The following is a 20,177-nucleotide window of genomic DNA, read 5'->3' as shown; positions in this document are numbered from 1 at the left end:
GGCTTTTCTCGTCCCAGTCCAATACCAGGAGAACTTGCGTAATCTCTCACTTGCGTAATTATCGCGAGTATTCTGGTATCTTCTCCTTTTTCCTTCCCGCCAACCCGAACAATGCACCGGAAGATAAAATGATTATGGTTTATGTCTTTGTACCCAAAATGGAGCTGACACCGATTTTGGAGATTCGCTCTTGGTCCATTCGCGTATATGCGTCATTCGAAACTTTCCGGTAAACTTCGGTTCAATAAATGACGAAGATTTATGTAATTTCAATGTGATCGAGACAGCCATCATTACCAGATAATGGTAAAGTGTTGATATTTGTGGTTATTTAATCGGTTACCCGACTAGTGGAAAAAAAGGTAAAGAAAGCTTTCTACTACTTTTATTGAGGCTACCTTTTTAGTACTGTACTTATATTCTATGTAAATACTTTGGCATACAGGCATCGTCAGACGCTTAATAAGACTTTATGAATAAATTCATGAAACATTTCGGATTATCGATAAAGATGGAAACAAAATACGCTCAAAAAAGCTTGATATATGTTCGTGTGGGCTTTAATGTCAAATGCAAACGAACCTTTATATCGTAGCTTGGAAACATCTTAACTCACAATCTCATGGCATTGTAGTTACAATCTAGTGTGCATCGTGAACGACACGATAAATAAATTTCTCATCTTGGTTAATACCACGCGTCGCCATCGTTAAATTCTTTTAACGTGATTTATATGTATTGCGTTATATTACAGTATCAGAATCCTGAAGAGTATCAGATTATATTAAAAAAGACCGACAACATATTTAAAGAAACGATGATAATTCGATACGCCATGTTCCGAGTAAAAAATTCAAAGACAATTACATTCCTTTGGAATTATTATTGTGCTTGTCTTTACATAGCAAAGATGCAATTGCAAGGTAGCAGCAGAACCAATTGAGATTTCTTCATCGGATCTCAGTTTCATAGCTTTATCTAATTCACAATTCTAAATAAGAAGTTTATGTATCATAGAGTTAGTTGTTTTACACGATGATCGCTAAACTAAAAATTGCTTAAACTTTCTTTTTTGAAGAAGCGGAATGAAACACTCTTCGAAAACACACAAGTCCTGACTGTTAAAAGTTTGAAAATAATTTCCAAAGATAAATATAATAAGCACGATAGGAAAACATGATAAAGATCTTGAAAGCTGTTGTTGGTTGAAAGTTGTTCAAATTAGTTCGACGACATAATATTTCTTTTTACGAAACACACATGACTAGGATCGTTTTGTCTTCGTTAGAAACTAGAATCTGCAGAAAACGAAACTGTTTACTCGGTCGTAAAATACGCTGAGCTCACATTATTGAGTTACAAGTAAGCAAGAAATGTTACGTTCGGCTGTACCTGTTATTTATCAGGAGGATAATGACATCGTCTCGACGTCTCGAATGCCCGTTACTTGCACTTCTGTGGGAATTGAACTCTACGAATACAAGTCCTTGGCACAGTGATCCTAACGGCGTACTACGTGCGACAACCAGCGTACATATAATTGCATTAACCGCTTCCTAATATATGCAAGTCAATATTTATCTTTGCGAAAGGAAGATCTTAGATGGAAGATAAAAGATTGTTGTACGTTTTTAATAAAAAGAAATAAAAACGATTTCTAAAAGTAATGAACATTTACAAACTCGTTCTCATTCCTCTTGAATCTTGTTTTAATAACGATTTCATATTTATTTATGCGTTTCGTTATTGGTTCACTAAAATCTGCATACCAGGAACTGCAAGAAAATTTGTAAGGAAAGGTTTGCGGAACATACTTTCGTTAATACATTTCGACAATGTAAAACACATTGTTGGGAGGACAGGTTTTGGATTTAAAAATGGAAGAATGAAATCACCATTGATATTTCAACAGTAAATTGATTTTGCAAATTTAAAAAAGAAGATAGCAAATTGAATTATTATAATTATTGTAATATCCAAAAATAATTCTCACAGTAAACAGGGAAGATACGGAGATCAATATTACAGTTGTAGTAAACATTTATCAATGTTAATGTAACTTACGATTCGAGAAAATTGATTATTTAAAAACAAATATTACAATTTACTGTAAGAAAAAGATAGGAATGGGTAGTAGTATTGTAGTATACATTAGTAGTATACATTAACTGGTAATGTCCAGCTCGGCAAGTTGTTGATACTTCTTTAGTTTTTACGAGCAAACCAACTTTTCCTTGTTGATATTGTTGATCCTACTACATTTCACGTTATATCAAACGTTATTGCAGTCATAAAAGTTGCAGTTAACTAATCACAGATTCTCTTTCTAATTGACAACTAGATATGACGTGGGTACATATGTGTGTATATACATATACCTTGTAATGAATATTTCTAGACATATACGTACATAAAATTATCGGACGAAATATTAGGTGACTTTACAAGAATATTTGTGTATACGTATAGATTTTCTGATATATATAGGATTACTAAAGTTTATAAAATTTAGAAATAAACTTTATATTTCAACCTTGTTATTTTATGAACTACGTGAATAACGTAGAAAAGTAAATTAAGAAATACTTTATGTTCGTTTCTTGATCAGACATTGTAAATTGAAATTAACGTGGTAAATTGACATCAAACATTTGAAACCTTTTACGTGTTATTATACATTATATCGTGCCGGTACATTGATTTGTTGATTTAGTACGACACGAACTACATCATTTAATTTGTACCTGACATTTTAACTTTCTACATTATAGTACTACTGTATATCCTTACCTCGTGCGCTTAATCGTGATATTTGTGATGAAGCAAAATTGCGAAACAGGAACGTACTGAAATAAATTATTAGATAATCTTTCGAATGATAAGATTTATTATATTTTATTGTTTAATTCTATTATTCAATGTTATTGAACCACTTTAATAGTAACCCATGTCTGACTTGTCTCACTGATTCCATTGCTGTACAAACGACATTGCGGTAGAATGGGTTGTCTATCTACAGGCGATAGCGCTGCTTGATTAAGAATGATTGGTGTCTTCATTCTATTATGGATAAAATTTATACTTTACAGAACTGAATTATATCTAATAGAATTATTTATTACCTTTGTTTGTTAAATATTTGTGCATCAATGTTTCCTTGTTAAAAAATCCTTTCACAGCGACATATTAAAATTATTGTACGTATCATGAAATAAATAACAGTAATATTCCTTAAGAATAACATGTAATATTTTCTGTATTGTTAAAAATATTATGTAAATTAATTTTTGTTTAAATTAATATATAATGAGTTTCCTAATTTATTATCAAATCATTATAGAAAAACCATACAAATTAAAATAAATATATTTAATTATATAATCCCTATCACTTAAAAATTATCTTTTCCAGATGACTGATTGAAACTAAATTTGCAGTTGAATTTTATAAATTTGTTTACGTTTAAAAGAATATTCGCACACGAACGCATTTTCTAAAGCATTGAATTATTAGACTGCTGTTCGATCTTAACTTTCACCGAGACGGAGATTTTGAAAGACTTTCTTTTCCTTATCTATCTCTTCTATTTACATTCACTCGAGTCATTCTCATCTCTGTCGTGATTACGATACTTAAAACCCTTTTCTAACGAAGTTACCGAATAGTATTCGTAAAATACCGCTTTATCTTCCATCGCTCGCCTTCGCAAGCCGACTTTCTTCCCATCCGTTACACTTTGAAGGACCCATCGATCACATCAACTAACGGCAAGAATCGTGTAGAGCGTCGATCGATTTAGCTACTAGAAAATTGTAGTGAAGTTAGATCGCTATGTAGTGGGAGTGTTAGCCTGACGAAAACTCACGAACGATTCCGACAGAGGTGCGTCAGGTCCGAGTCCCAACTTTCGTATCACTAGTACTCGTAATGTCCACAAGAAGGCACTGTCAATTGAAAACGCGATAGCCATGCATGTGTTTGTCACGGCTGCTGACGCAAGATCGGCATACACAACGCCGTTGTGACGCGACGTCGACGTATAGTAATCGCGTGCAGCCGCGACAACGGTCGTTCCGATTTTCGCGACTATTCCACCGGGACGTATTTCACGTTCCCAAACGACAACTGAAACTTTTGTCAATCACAAAACGTCAGAGTTCCACGTGGACAATTGCGTATCCCTGTTATCAACTCTCTGTACATCGATGGATCTCAGTGACTTCGTTGGAATGCAATCGATCCGGTCGGGGCTCTCTTCGATCTGACAGGTACTGACTCGATAACACGTGATCTTTGTAGCTTTGTTGATGTACGCGTATCTTTGTCTCATAATATGTATTTTTGTGTGACATTTTACGCTAAAAGTATCAAAAGTATACGTCTTAATTTTTGTTTCTCGTTTGCTACATGCTTGCTGTGTTTACTGCATGCTACAAGAAGAACATTCTGTTCGAATTAGTTTTGAATGAATCGTTGCATCGATTCAGAGCTGATGTTTTCATTCAACTCGGTGCTTATAAATTTTGGGAAAATACGACAGATTCTGAGTCGTAACTGTAGGCCGTCACATCGTACGATCTTTGATATCATCACGGTAAATCTTAATACGACGCGATTAAAGGTGCTTCATACACTTTATCTTTGTGTACGGTTGCGTTATAAGTACAAATGTATGTTGGTAAATGGGTCCATCGCGTGAGATAAAAATAATTACACGTATGGTAATTAAAATTGGTAAAATTCTTTATTGGTAATAATAAATCATCGTAAAAATTGATAATTCGAAATTTCAAGTTATTGTGATACAAACATGAAGAGCGCAAAAGTCTCGAACAGTTTTTCACTGCGATCGTGTAAGGTAAGAGTCGAATCTGATCGAATCTTTTAACGATTTGTCCGTGAATGTTTTCGCGTTTCCTTACATCAATGAAATTACCGGAAGTTCGTGCAAGTATTCTGTGTAGACTCTTCTCTACACACACGGGAACACACACATCGCCTCTTTCTCCCTCTCTCACCTGGGCTGACTCGATCGCTACTTCTGTGTGTGTGTGTGTTTCTCTCTTTCTCTCTCTCTCTCTTTCTCTGTGATTCTCCTCTTCTCTCTTTCTTCCATTAGATCGCCATGCCATCATGAATGCCACGGACAGCAACAGCGGCGTCAACGGCAACGACAGCAACAACACGATCGCGGGCAAGACGAATGCGCACGGCAACAGTGTTCGTCTGCAGAGCGTGATCGGCAAGCAGAGCAGCTGCGTGCGCAAGATGAGCACGATGCCGGAGGAGGAGGATACCTCGGACGATATGGATCCTGATGTGATAAGGATAGAACACCAGCACTATCAGCATCATCAGCATCACGACGTCGATTCGGATTCACCGTCCGAGGAAAGGGGTCGTTTACTAAGTGCTACCGAGTCGACCGTTCGAAAGATCACCATTACCCCTACGAGCTCGAGTAACCTGCACTGTAACGGCACTGTAAAAAAAGCCATCCCTCGAAACGACAGTAGCAACAGCATCCACGAAAAAACGTACTCTCGACTTCAACAATCAAAGTCAGGAGACCAAGTCGGTCAAACGGAGAATAGGCTGCATCGCGACATTCCACAGGGTATACTTAGATCCGTTCGAGGGATCGACTCGCATGGTACACGACATCGCTGCTCCAGCGTAAGATCGGTGAAATCTAATCCGACGATGGATGAACATCAGCACCAGTATCATCCACCGGCGGCCAGCTGGGCATCGATCGTGTTCTCTGATGGAAACGGGCAAACCCACGTGCGAACGCTTCCCGATTCCGTCTCTATACGCTCTCTAGCATCGATCGGCATGGGTTCTTCCAACGGCCGGAAGCTCACGATACGTAGAGTTCTCACTTCGCCGTCGGAGCTGCTTAACATGGTACATCCGCCGCCGTAAGTGAGCTACATTATCTAACGTGCGCGTCTCGGCGAGAAGCGTCGGAAGGAGCGAACTATGAATCATGTTCCGCAGTTCCTCCTTCTCCAACTTCCTGCATGCGGTTTTCATTCGATGCCTTTACGCTTGCCGGAGCTTACGCTTTGCTCTATAGCGAGGATTACTGCTCATTGGCCGGAAGAGGATTCGGTTCGGCAAGATTAGGCTAGGTTGATGGAGTTTGATAAGATAGCCGTTATCTTGCCGTTAGCTACTCTATAGTTACGATGTTGTTCAGTGATAATTGGTAATTGGCGATGTTAGGTGGAGATGATTGATTGTTATTGTTTGTTTCTCTACGTAACGGAGTAACTCGGATAAAGTGGGAGCAAGAGAGATAGCTTTAACGATGAAGTAAGTTTACTTTAATTAAAACTTGTTTAAACCATGCTTTTTTCAACGGACGTTTTTAACAAAGTATTCGATGACAATATATCTAGCGGTAAAAGTTATCGCACGATGTATCGTCTATATTATGCTAATAAAAATCTCGTTGTGGTACAACTTATTACAGTTATATGCAGATTATACGTTTCATATGTAGTTTAGTTTATACGTGGATTGTACGATGTAGGAAACAGAAGATATCCACTGAATGTTACATTTCAATGATTCATCGATGTACTGAAAAAAAAGGATCGAATCGCAAGTCAAAAGAAGTCAGAATACTCCCAAGAAGTAAAAAATAATGTTCATTTTTCATGGTTCTCGAATGATTCACATTTGCCGCCTAACGATAAGGACAAACAACAGAAGACGCTGTTTTCTTTTCCTGCGGTAACTTAGCTCCATAAAAGTAAGACCTGTAGTGCATTTGTTTCAGTTGGCTCGCAACACGCATCTCGCGATATATAGTTCTCGATAACCAATAACCTTCGTTTCAGTTATCTTCGCGTACTTAAACTTCTCTTCGTTAGACAAATATTGGCGAGTAGTATCTAGCGAATTGCATTTCGAGTTAAGAGTGAACAGCACTTCGGATCTAGGAACACGTAAGTTAGAGGCAGTGCGAATATAAGTTCTTATCTGGGAAATTGTTTAAAACGCGCTGGCGATGTAAACCAAGCTGTTATGCTAGTCTAAGTCAAGATTTCGGTGGCAAGAGATGCCGCGTACATCCGAACAGCTTGTAAAGCATGGTCTCGTCATCCAGGCACTGCAATTCCAGCGTATTGTCCCAGAGACGTAAGTGGATAATAGGTGTACAATGTAAGTCCATACTTTTGTTATAAGTAGGTGTTCATGCGGTATATTGTTGTAGCTGCCTCGCTTCCTCCATTGAAATCGGAGTGGTCCGTTTAAAGAGTCGTAATTGCTGTTCCACATTCGAAATTTCTATGGGCCGCGGTAATGAATTCAACGCGAAACGACTCGCCTAATTGCCCGTGTTGACTTCACCTGCAGTTAACAGATTTTAAACGGGTCTATTTGTCGTTAAGAAGCAAATGTTTACGATTAGAGAAAAATGAATCTAACTTGAAGCTAACGTATAGCGAATTTGATGAAATTTGATAGGCATTTTGCTTGATTAATTTAGCTCTAATTCTCATCGAAAGTCAATTTCTCGGTCGAATGTTAGAGCGCAGTTTGTATTTTCGTCGAATTATTTAGTTATTCCTTAATATGTTTCATTGACAGTTTTTGAACATTGAACAATGGGTAATATTTAAAATACTGTTTAATATAGATTTTTTATTAAGTTTATTTTATTAAACTTGTTCTCATCTTTACGATTCGTTATAAGAATTATCTACATAAAATTCATACAAATTTTTAAATTCAATTTTCAAATCATCCATTAGGAGGTCAAATACTGGAGATGAAGAATTATGTAGGATACTATTTAAACTTTTTTCTCAAGTTAAAAATCATGGTTCGTAAAGTTCAATCAGTATTAAAACATTTGAAATATTCGAGAAGAAAACGGCTGTAGGGACAAAATATTTGCCTTTATACCCAAATAACTTCAAAGCATTATACTAATAATAAAGTGTTTAATTAGACGGGTGATAAACGAGTTTACATATCATAAATCGATTGATTCCAATTTCAGTTATGTCATGCACAATCCTTACGTAAACGCACTTAATTACCGTGATATGCTAACCAAATATTAATTTTTTTGTTTGATTTGTTTCCCGCTAAAATTTACTGTATGGATAGGGCGCACGGTTAATAAAATTTACTGGATTCGTAATATCATAAAAATTAATTGTAATCGTCATACAATTGTTAATTAAGTCTATGATCAATATCGTGCATTTCGTATTTAAATATTATTATTCTTCCTAGAATAAATTCGTTTATCATGGACTACATTTTTCAAAAGTGCTACACAAGCGAATTCAGTTTTTGTAATTGTACGGTTTTCTTTCGTCGACACTCGTAGATTTTCAATCTACGCGCAAATCGTTAAACCAATTCGTTATCACGTCTGGCGAACCAGCAGGTTAAATTTCACACGAAGAAGGCAAAGATTTAGAATTCTATTTTTACGACAGCTGTTCCTACAGCTGTTAACGCGCTTGTAAACAAAGCAACGTCGGAATTATGCTGCATTGGATGTTGTGTCTTCGTTTGTAATTTAGTTATGACACGTATATGTATATGTAATAACTTATTATTATTGCTCTGCAGGTCGCATAGCCATTACGCATTGTTTTTACATTACGAAATGCCCGGGGAATTTACACAGGTGTGTCGTATGTATTATCGTGCTCTGTCAATTGCCATAACTCTCACCGTCATAGTACGACATCACTTCTGCATCTACCGCGTCGGATACCATGAACACGATAAACTCGTAAAAATTCTTCTTCATTCTTGCTGCTTATATAATACACGGGTATCAAGGTTGTTCGTCGCTACGGTTGTAGGTACCCCTGTTTCACACGGTCGTTAATCATAATAAGGACCCCTCGTGACTCGATTTTCGTTCTTTCTTTTTTTCTTTTTTTCGTTGACGTTCATCAAAATAAATGCGCGATAAATTTTCACGTCCTCCTAACGATTATGATAAATCAAACACGTAAACCTCCGTTGGTTTAGGATCCTTGGTTCTAGAAGAAACGACGGATAAAGACAACCGGTTTGTCATAAGTTTCGTAAGTACATAGAAGGACGTATGTAGAAGAGAAGAATTTCTGAATGTAGCGTAAATGGAACTCGAAATACTTTCCATCGCTTTTTTAACCATGGATGTTCGTAAAATATGGTGTCAATTAGTATTATGCCTGACGTGTTGGAAGAAGGCATGTCGTCTTCAGATCGACAATAGAACGTATATCGAGAGATTGATAACCTTGCATAATGTCGTTCGTTATATGCTCTGTGTAAACTGATTGTCCCTCCAATATCTAATTTATGTCAAGTGCGTTCGAACTGTTTTGACATTTCTAACGATGTATGTGTAATAGAATAGCATGTTAAAATTAGAATATGACTTGTTTCAATGATAACACTATACGTATATATAGTATGGAGATACTGTATCTGTTCTCAGACAATCTTTATTATTCCTATTTTTTTAACAAAGCAGTTAAACAAGGGGGATTATATTAATTTAAACTGGAATATACAACTTGCGTTGTTAATAATTAATACAAAATTTTTAATTATATTTCTAACATCGGTTTCTAAAAAATACATAAGTGTATATTCTACCTTCTAAGATCTACGATAGTTCTTAAATAGTATGAAATAATCAACTTCTCTAGTTAAAATTATATAAAATATTTGAAAATATCTTGTTTTTTCAAAAAAAAAGTATCAATTAATTGTACTGCAAAATTTTATATGATTTGTGCCTCTGAATAATGTAAGTCACACATCAAAGTTTATATTTCTACATAATAATCTACATGGGGATATCGATCCAATTTCAGATCGTTCGAGGATGATCTGTCCGTGTGTACCAGCTTCGATGACGCTGAAGATGACGCTGAAGACCCCGGGGACTACAGGCAATCGAGACGCCCACACTGGGCCAACAAAGTTCAATTTGTCCTTGCTTGTATTGGTTACTCTGTTGGTCTCGGAAATGTTTGGAGGTTTCCTTACCTATGTTACAAAAGTGGCGGTGGTGAGTATCTGCATACGTTTACATAATTTCACTCGGGACGATAACGAGCTTTCTCTCTCTTCGAGAAAATTTCACTTTTACTCGAGTCGAAATCTAGTAATGTAGAGTCTATAATAGATTTATGTTCTACTACTTCTAAATAGCGATAAAAAATTAAGTAAAAGTCGAGGTAAACAAATAGAATCTAGAATGAATAGTAAAATCAGACAAGTATAATTGCAATTACTTCAAGTAGGTTTGATCGCCTCTCTCGTAATATACACGATACGTATAAGAAATATGCTTTGATCGCGTATTTATTTTCGCGACAACACTTCAAGCAGATGGTTTAAAACAAATTTGTACGTGCTAGATTGTCGTTGTGACATACATACGCTCGCTATAAGTAGTGTGCCAGTGATAAGAATACGCGTTTAGTATTGTCATTGCTGGTGCTAGACGTGACACTTAAATAAAAAAACGAACGAATAATTATCGAAAGAAAAATTTGCTAAACCAATACGTTACATAATATGTATGAGGTTTCAGTCTTATATCGCTGCCTAAGAGAGGTCGTTTAAAATTACACATGTACTTGTAACTTTGTACTCATTTCGTAGTTCACTTTAGTGAAAAGTCGAGTCTATAACTGTTTTATTTTAATATAAACGAGAGTATGGAAAATGTATAGAAAAAAGAAAATGATATACTCAATGTTATTCTGCAGTTATTTCCCGTGCAGATATTAGCGCGCGATATATCGCATATCTTATGCCGTGACAATAAAGGTGCCACACGTTCAAATTAAAGTTCGTATGGAACTGTTTAATATTTATCGCAGTATGGAATCATTTTTCTCTGTACGTATACCTAAAATAGCAAGAAAATTAATACCGAAGTATTACCTTTCTAATTGTAAAGCAGAAGACAAAGGAGGCGATAGTTTTCCATAAAAATATTCTCGCGGATGGTCTGAATGTCAGCTGTCAAGGGCGTTTCGCGGCCATTTTTCTGCAACATCCCTCTTTGCGCCACATTATACCAAACATATTCAGAGCAAGGGCATGCATTCTCTCTGTTCGGCAAGCCGTAACACGAGTGCGTATCTTGTTACCGGTAATTTTCAAAGTCCGAGACCATCTCGACCAAGTCCGGACATGGAGCAATTCGCCCGCGGAACTTGATACATGACCTTGCCGGAACGTAGCTAAACCAGCGAGCATCGTAAATGATTTCAATGACACCGGTGGAAATAATCGGTCAAGTATCATTTCGACCAACCGTTCGTTAAATTGGATGACCGGAAAACCAGAGCGTGTGGTACGGTTTGATTTCAACCTGGCCAACTAGCATGCCTCCTTTAATAACAAACGGCGATCGATCCCGCTGACCAAAAGATTCGGTTAATTGTCACGAGCATCTCTAAATCGAAGTTGAAAGTTAAAACACCAAATTAACATTTAGACATAATGATTTTCGAGAGATTATTGCTGGTTATTTTCGTTTATAACGAAATGATTGTTTATCGATATCTTCAAATACTATACATCTATAACTGAAAGTTTGGTTGCTTATAGTAAAAAAGGATATAATTAATTAGAATCTCTTTTTTAATGTCAAATCCGTGAATGATATAAATACAAATAAATAGTATAACGAGGTACCAATCAAATGTAATGAGACAATTGAAAAAGAATAAATAGATATGTAATTTATACATATGCCTATCGCATAGCGTTATAGTGGATCCATGTAACAGAATTTATTTATGCGCAAGATTTGAAATAACAGTTTTTAATAAAGATAGAGAAGCGTGGCATTTTTTATTTATGAAAGAGATCATACTTTGTGCATCATATAAATATTTCATTTTCCCAAAAAGATATAAAGAATCTTGAAAAAGCGTTGACTGAAACGGAGATTCATAGAACACGAGATAAAGTACTCTGATTTGCATGTGGCTCGTGGCGCATTTATGCGACCGGTGTTCATTTACGTTTTCATGGAAAAATCCGCGCTAAAAGGAAGGAGTGAAAAACTCGACGAAAATTAACGTTATCACTTCTACTTAGAGAGATACATATATTTACAGTGTCTGCTGAATTCACACGTTCAAATATCCGCTTTTAATCAAAGAATGAAATACTGAAACTTGCGAGGCTATCCCTACGCTCATAAATTAACGAAATACGAAGAATATTCAACTAGTGGACCAAAGATAAATACGAGAAAATTAAAAAATTCGTTTAAAAATCACAATTGAAGAAAAATCAATAGGACGATTACCTTATTAATTAAATTGCAGCGTGAATCACGAAGTCAAATCAGACTGCTGCCTGATTTGTTCGACTAGCACGATACAACATTCGTAGAATTAATTTACATGTGCGTGAGATGCAATGATACGACACGAATTATTTCAGTGCTACAACCGGAAACGATAATCGCTGCAGTATGTAGAAAATGAATTCGAAATATTACAACAGGTATTTCTTAAAATTTATTATAAAACATTTTCTAGAAAAAATTAATGAGAAAAATTGGAATTCGGAACGTTGAGACAAAAGAGTGATCAACTGTTGCGAACTTTTATCCTTCCTCCGAGAGAACACAAATATGCATATTCTAATATCTTCAACCCATCTAGTTAACTCATCTATCTTTCAGTTGTTTCTAACTTTGCCTAATCGTTTCTAATCAATTGCACGAGTAACATTCGTTGTCTGAAACATTGCATTAAGACGGAAAAGTGCTTCCGTATCTATTACGACATTCGTTAATGGAAAGAAGCGAATAAATTTGCTCTGTTCGAGAAATTGTAGGACCTCGCGACATGAGCCACTACTCACGAAGCTAATCAATATGAAATATGACAGTATTCTGAAAACGAAATTCGTGCGTATACAACCTGCTGTGAAAGGCAATAACGCATTTCAGCAATTTGGCCGAACTAAATGCTTGTTCCCAAATTAAGTCGTAATCCACCGGACTGTGATCGTCGTTTATTACGAATAAAGAGTTACATCCAGTGACCTTGTTACTGCCCACAGAATGACGATTAACGAGGAGTACTATTACGTATGAGTCGTGTTTAATGCAACCTTTAATATATCCCACATTACACGCAGATTTAGTAACAACGTTTTTATTTCACGAACATGTAAAGGGATTAGAAAAGGTAGGATTAATCCACAGGAATGCCAGGTCGTACACTATAATGACGAATTATAAACATTATATGTAATTCCATTTTATAGAATGTACAATAATATATGTTTAAATAATAATATTAATATAATTAATAATGATATATACTTGGATAAAATTCTTTCGATATCTGTTTCTTTTTAACTCGAAATAAATTTAAAATTCAAAATCATTGTCATTGTCATAAACGCTAGCTTAAAATACGGGTAGAGAATGTTACAAAATTGTTAGGTAAATTCATAAAGCTTTGATCTCATAGATTTTTTATCTCGTTTGTGAAGTTTGGCTGAAATATATAGGATTTTTTCAGGGTTTTCAACAATTTTTAATTAACGGAGTTATAGAGAGCCTGCTGTTTTTTCTATTTTGTAGCAGTAAATATAACTTATATAGAGTGCCCCATTTAAATCGACCAGTTTCGCAACTATTAACGATACGAAAAACAGTTTCAGATATAAATTAAAAAGCTTCGATCGACGTATAATCTGAACTGGTATTAGTTCTCTTGTGGATGGACACATAGAAGAAACACGGGGATGATTGAATTTGTATCTGAAACATTTTTCGATATCGTTATACGTTTAGGAAAATAATATGTGCCATAAATAGCATGCGTTCTTATAAATCACTACACTGAAATTATTTTTAAACGTCTCAACCGACTAAAGTTAAATTATATTTTTTATCAAATTTTTCAGGGGCGTTCTTGATACCTTACTTCCTAATACTTATAGTATGCGGGGTACCATTATTGTACATGGAACTTAGTATTGGACAATTCACACGACGAGGACCGATCGGTGCTCTCGGTCAAATTTGTCCATTATTTAAAGGTATCGTATCAACATTTTATTTCTATCATAGAATTCTATGACATTAGTCTTATTTATGATAAAGATATAACACTCTTTAATAAAACAATCGCTTTCTTTCAAAGCTAAAAGATGATTAAATAAGATATAAATATTTTAGTGACAGAAATCATTTTGAATACTTCCCGTATCGTTTCTTTGGAGTCAGTACACATTTGCAAGATAATATTTATACCGAAATTTGTTGACAGTAGCACGATCATTATTCGCTAATCCTTCCATAATATTAGAAAGCGAACAAAAACAAATCGATTTTGTGTTTTTAAAACAGGGGCTGGCTTGTCTTCGGTAGTAATATCATTTTTGATGTCAACCTACCATAATGTGATAATAGCCTACGCCATATATTATTTCTTTGCGGCGTTCAAAGCAAAGCAACCGTGGTCTGAGTGCGGCAACTCATGGAACACTCTGGCATGTTGGTTACCTAGTTACAGTGCCATCGATAATAGAACAAGACCAAACGCTTCTAGAACGCCGGCCGAAGAATTTTTTGAGTAATTTTTTTAGTTACGAAATCAGTTATCGGTCACGTATTTCGAGTCATTCTGACTTTTAAATAAATTCCTACAGGTCAGAATAGTTTCGCCAATATTAAGTAACTGTTTAGAGTATTTAATTATAATCATTTAGAATTGATTGTAAATTGTGAATATTCATTTGTTTTTTTTCCCTGTCTTTGGCAATTTAGCAACAAAGTTCTTCAAATTAGTAATGGAATCGAAGATTCCGGGGCCTTAAGATGGGAGCTTGTTGCTTGCCTGATTACTGCCTGGATTATGGTATATTTCTCCGTTTGGAAGTCTATAAAATCGTCGGCACAAGTGAGATACCTGACCGCGACTCTGCCACTTCTTTTAATCGTCGTTTTCCTCATGCGGTCCCTTACCCTTGAAGGTGCTGACAAGGGCCTGCAATTTTTCTTTCACCCTCGCTGGGAGCTGCTTGGAGACGCAAAGGTAACCCAAGAACTGCTTCTTCGCTCTTTAAGATATACTCCATAATATCACCTTGACAATGCACGCAAGATCCGAGTTATTTTAACGTGACAGTCTAAAGCTAACAGAGAATATAGCTAATTTTATTTACATGTTTTAAGTATCTTTATCGCCGTTAATACCCTAACTTGTATTCATTGTTCTGTTAATCGTTCAGTTAGAAAAAGCATTCGGAGAAAAAGTATTAGCTATACTTTTATCGATATTAATCAAGTTGGATAATATAACATCTTTTATATTACAATCTTAGTTTTGTGTACTCCACATACGTAAATGTAAAATTATGGTAACTTTCTCATGAAATTATTGTGTTGTGTATAGGTTTGGATCTACGCAACCGCTCAAATTTTCAATTCTGTAGGCATAGCATTTGGTTCAATGATATGTTTTGCCAGTTACAACAAGTTCCATAACACCATCCTAGTGGATAGCGTGGCTGTTTCTCTCATAAACGCGTTCAGTAGTCTGCTCGTTGGAATATTTTCATTCGCAACCATCGGCAACATCGCTCTCGAACAAAATATGTCTGTCGAAGCTGTTTTAACAGATGGTACGTAAAAACATCTATCTCGTACTTAGCAATTAATTTCAGTCTTAATATTACGTTACAAATAACGTATTCTAATAAAATGTTTCAATGTTAGTGATATGTATACTATTTTGAATACGATAATGCTAATGAAATTACCGTTTCTTGTAATATTCTATATTTCTTTAACACATATCGCTACTGATAAGAATAAAACTTTATCATCTCAAAAGACATGATGTATGAAAATATTGATTACTTAATGAAATATAATTAAAATATTCTATATTTTTTTCGTCTGGGTGGTGTCAATCAATGTCAGATTAACTTCTCCTACAATTTTATAGACAAATCATAATTTCCGTTCAAGGACCTGGCCTCGTATTCGTTCTTTACCCGCAAGCGTTAGCCAAGATGCCAGCATCGCAAGTGTGGGCCGTGTTATTTTTCTTTATGCTAGTCTGCCTCTCTTTGAATAGTCAGGTAGGGATCACTTATTAAATTATTATAGCGTGAAAGATTAACACTAAGTTCACTAAGATTGACAGTAAATGCACGAATAATTTTACCTTTTATATTATAATTTTTCTATTTCTATTTTTTTTCTATATTTCAGTTTGCGATAGTGGAAGTGGTTGTAACGTCGATACAAGATGGTTTTCCGAAATGGGTAAAACGTCATCTTTTGTGTCATGAAATGTTAGTACTTTTAGTATGCGTCATATCCTTTTTATTTGGTCTGCCTAATATCTCACAGGTAAGATGCTTTGTTAATAATGTTAACTTAATTCGTGATTGGTAGGATAAGCTGGTTCTGAAAATTTGCGTATCGAACTTAACTCTAAAACCTATGCCTGGGAACTGTTTTTTAAACGTTATATAAATATTAAGTGAATAATAATCAAAATTACACTAACGAAATTTTCTGTATCGTTTCTATTTCCAGGGAGGCATTTACTTTTTTCAACTGATAGATCACTATGCTGCCTCGATATCGATAATGTTTCTCGCTTTCTTTGAAGTAATTGCGATATCCTGGTGTTATGGCGTAAGACGACTGTGCAATAACGTAAAAGAAATGACTGGACGTGCGCCGTCCTCATACTTCTGGTTTTGTTGGCTTATCGCTGCACCTCTTCTTATCATGGTAAAGTTAATTATGATATTGTTAAAAATAAGTAAGCGATTAAATTTATCCGAACAAGTAACCGTAAAAATAAAACTAAATTGAAATAATAAGATATAAAATAAATAAAAATAAGAATTAATCATGGAAATTAGCATTAATTAATCGTATCGATTTCCTTCGTTGCCTTCACTTTGTCGTCGTTATTCGTAATCTCCTCATCAAACAATTCTATGACTAACAAAAAATATTATACATAATTATATATAAACATTGATAATTCATAGCAAATCATTGAAAACGATTTCATGTGCTTCCTTGGAATGATTTTGTCAACTTTTTAAATGTCATCTTCTTAAATAATATATTATCAAGATGTTTTATATAAAGATAATTTAATAGATAAAGTCGTAAGTCATATTTTATGACAAAGAAATAAATTTCTCCTGAAGTTTGTTTTTACAAATGTACTCAAGAAGCTAGAAACTCTTTGTCAACATCTTAATTAATTTTAAGAAGTAATAATGACACGTTTCATTTTGAAACATTAATATTCTTCCAACGATTCAAGCTGTTATCGTAAACATAAATCTTAAAATCATAGATATGAATGTCCCCAAGATCGATTATGTTAATAGTAATCATCATAAATAACCACATGTAAATGCAGATTGATAAGTATAGAATAGATAATTGTTAAATATTCGATTTTGAAACTATATTTCAATGCATTAATTATATAAAAGTAATATATATATACATATATAATTAAGAAATCGGTCTGGGAACGCATCTCATATTTTTGTCTCAACGTTAGAATTGTCAACGTTATAAACACGTGATTATTTAAAATTATACGAAAACTCACCGTCGGCTACACACCACATTCCCATAAATCTCTGTTTCAGGCTGTGTGGGTATTCAGCGTAATTGATTATGAACCACCGACCTACCACAACGGCGAATACAAGTACCCGTGGTGGGCAGAGGCGATCGGTTGGGGAATAGCTTCTCTTTCGCTCATTTGCATTCCCGCTTTCGCTATCTACGAGTTCATCAGAGCCAACGGCAACACTTGTGCGGAGGTACGATAACACGAACCATGGCGCGAGCCACCGATTAAAATTTCATTCCACGCGCCATCACTCTCCATAATTTGCCTACTTTGTCTTTCAGAAATTACGGAACTCTATTAAGCCGCATTTCGAAGCATGCAAAATTTGTGGCCAAGAATACTGTAACGAGTCCTTGCATAATTTTGAGGACAACATGATCAAAGAGCAACAGGACGCGAGCAGTCCGATACAATTAAGCATCACTACTCCTTTGTCGAAATCTCAGACATGATGCCCAGACAGACATGGATCATTCGAAATTACTTATTACGAGTCTTATAAAGTGTTTACACAGATGAATGATGCGTTTAGCTGATAGAGTTGATATCCGTTAATTTTTTGTTCTTCGATAGTATCACACGTGAGTTTATTAATAAAAATTTGTAAAACGTACAAAAGCTACCAAAGCCAACAAATAAGGTGGTTTATGAGTATTAAAATTGGCGAATTCGTAATTTTTTCTGACTTTTTCTGCCATTAATCGCACAAAAGTGTCACATATACGTAAAACCGTTTTTTAGTGCCGAAGGTAACACATAGTAGTAATTCAAAGAAAATTCGCTCTGTATACTATGCGCATCCACCAATCACGGAAGAGGCTCGTGAACGTTCGCGAGCCACTTAGCGCGGTCGCTGGATACATGGTTTTACGATAAACAAACGATTAAAGTAGAATAGTATTGTTTTGCTCAAACCTACCAACGTTGACGTTATACTCTAGCAAACAAGTGAATTTATGATAAGATTAAATACATTCATTCACATTTACCAGTAAATTTACGATATTACGATATATATAGTGTCACTTTCTTCTCTTTTTTTTTTTAAATTATATCTTGGAAAATTGCATACGTATATCTGAAATGTAACATTCGTATTGCAAATATTTTGTGGTCTGCACTTTGTATTTCACTGGTCAAAAGAAAATTATGATACTCCACAAAGCTGATGGAGGACGATATTTAAATTGACTCACGTTCCCGAAAACATACAAGTGCATATTCTGCTTTCACATTTTAATATGTCATTTTGAAATGAGAACTTTTTCATACATCCATATAAAAACTAAATCAATATCATTTATGTGTATGTTGATCGTAAAGTGAATAAAGAAATGTGCACAATATAATAAACCGAAAGTATTTACCACGTAGTAAGTAAGTTACCATGAATATGGTTACGTATTGTTGCAGTAACTAATTAATACAATATTATTTTTTGTCCGTTTTCCTGTTTACTTAAATGAAAAGCACTATACTCCATAGCTTTTAGGATCGCTTCATATTTTTACATGACGTTTTAAAATCAATCGATATTTAGTTATTTCGATTGGACTGACAATGAATGTAAAGCGCAATAAATTGAATGTAATATAATATAATACCATGTCGGTAGGCTAGAATAAGAAAAATCACTGTTAGAAAAAATTGTAGTTTCATCTAACAGCGTAGAGACACATTACTGTATTTTACAAACTTTTATCTGCTTTGTATACATAAAGACATTTGATATTTCATCATACTTTACAATTATTAATTCGCATACGTGTTGTTGAATTGTTAGTCGAAACAGAGCACTGTTACTACCATCGTTAATCATTCCTATTACGTAATAATAAGAATATCATCGTTCGACTTAACATCGTTCATAATAGAAGAGTACCTTGATAAGATACGATATAAACACACCGAAAAGTTAAAATACTAATCGTTTAATATACTACGATTAACGATAGACGTATATTTAGAGGAGTACGTTAAACAATAATGAGTACAAATGCTAACGTTTTGTCGTAATTGTACATTTTATTCATTTTATTGGGTAAGTAGCGCCGCCAGAAGTGACTATTAAGCGAAGACGACAAGGAATGACTGCGTAAGCTTGTTAATAACGTGATTGTACACGTGATAAGAATAAATATCGTCGAGCGTGAAGCGTCGTGTACAAAATTTAAAAGACAATAAAGTAGTGTACAAAACTAAGTTGACGATTACAAAAAGACATCGAGCACATTAATCTGTAATTGTTCAAAATTATAATAAATTATCCTATTGCCACGTTACCATTACTTTCAAACATGTTTACGATAATCTTGTTAACAGTTTATTATTAAGAGTCCTATGTATTATCGTCCTTATTTTTAAAAACGCTCTATCTATACCGTAAAGTAGAATTAAGAACTATTTAAGAACTGATTAAGAATTATTTCCGTTCTTTTGCCTTTTCTTTTTATAAGATGGAAAAATTGGTTTTTGATGCATTTCGCTGTGTTTGATGTTTACAAAATCCGATGCATCGATCTT

The 20,177-nt window shown here is 34.9% G+C and overlaps 1 protein-coding gene across 4 annotated transcripts; it reads left to right on the top strand.

Moving 5' to 3' along the window:
• The first annotated feature begins 3,957 nt into the window (after window positions 1–3,957).
• Window positions 3,958–19,936, top strand: LOC100642987 (sodium- and chloride-dependent GABA transporter ine). 4 transcript variants are annotated; one of them, XM_003393606.4, is made up of 12 exons: window positions 4,130–4,268; window positions 5,120–5,924; window positions 9,852–10,048; window positions 13,933–14,067; window positions 14,378–14,603; window positions 14,798–15,065; window positions 15,426–15,654; window positions 16,004–16,116; window positions 16,250–16,390; window positions 16,580–16,780; window positions 17,668–17,844; window positions 17,936–19,936. In XM_003393606.4, exons 2-12 carry the CDS (start codon window positions 5,134–5,136, stop codon window positions 18,104–18,106), a joined length of 2,649 nt encoding a protein of 882 aa, XP_003393654.1. In that variant the 5' UTR covers window positions 4,130–4,268; window positions 5,120–5,133; the 3' UTR covers window positions 18,107–19,936. The 4 variants fall into 4 exon arrangements, with proteins under 4 accessions (XP_048270283.1, XP_003393654.1, XP_012172225.1 ...); XM_048414326.1 differs by lacking the exon at window positions 5,120–5,924 and having other exon boundaries at window positions 3,958–4,268; XM_012316835.3 differs by lacking the exons at window positions 4,130–4,268; window positions 5,120–5,924 and adding an exon at window positions 6,086–6,321.
• The last annotated feature ends 241 nt before the right edge of the window (window positions 19,937–20,177 follow it).

The sequence above is a fragment of the Bombus terrestris genome, chromosome 2, assembly GCF_910591885.1.
Source record: "Bombus terrestris chromosome 2, iyBomTerr1.2, whole genome shotgun sequence".
Lineage (NCBI taxonomy): Eukaryota > Metazoa > Arthropoda > Insecta > Hymenoptera > Apidae > Bombus > Bombus terrestris.
The sequence above is the reverse complement of the archived record's forward strand: the minus strand, read 5'-3'. Positions and strand labels throughout refer to the sequence as shown.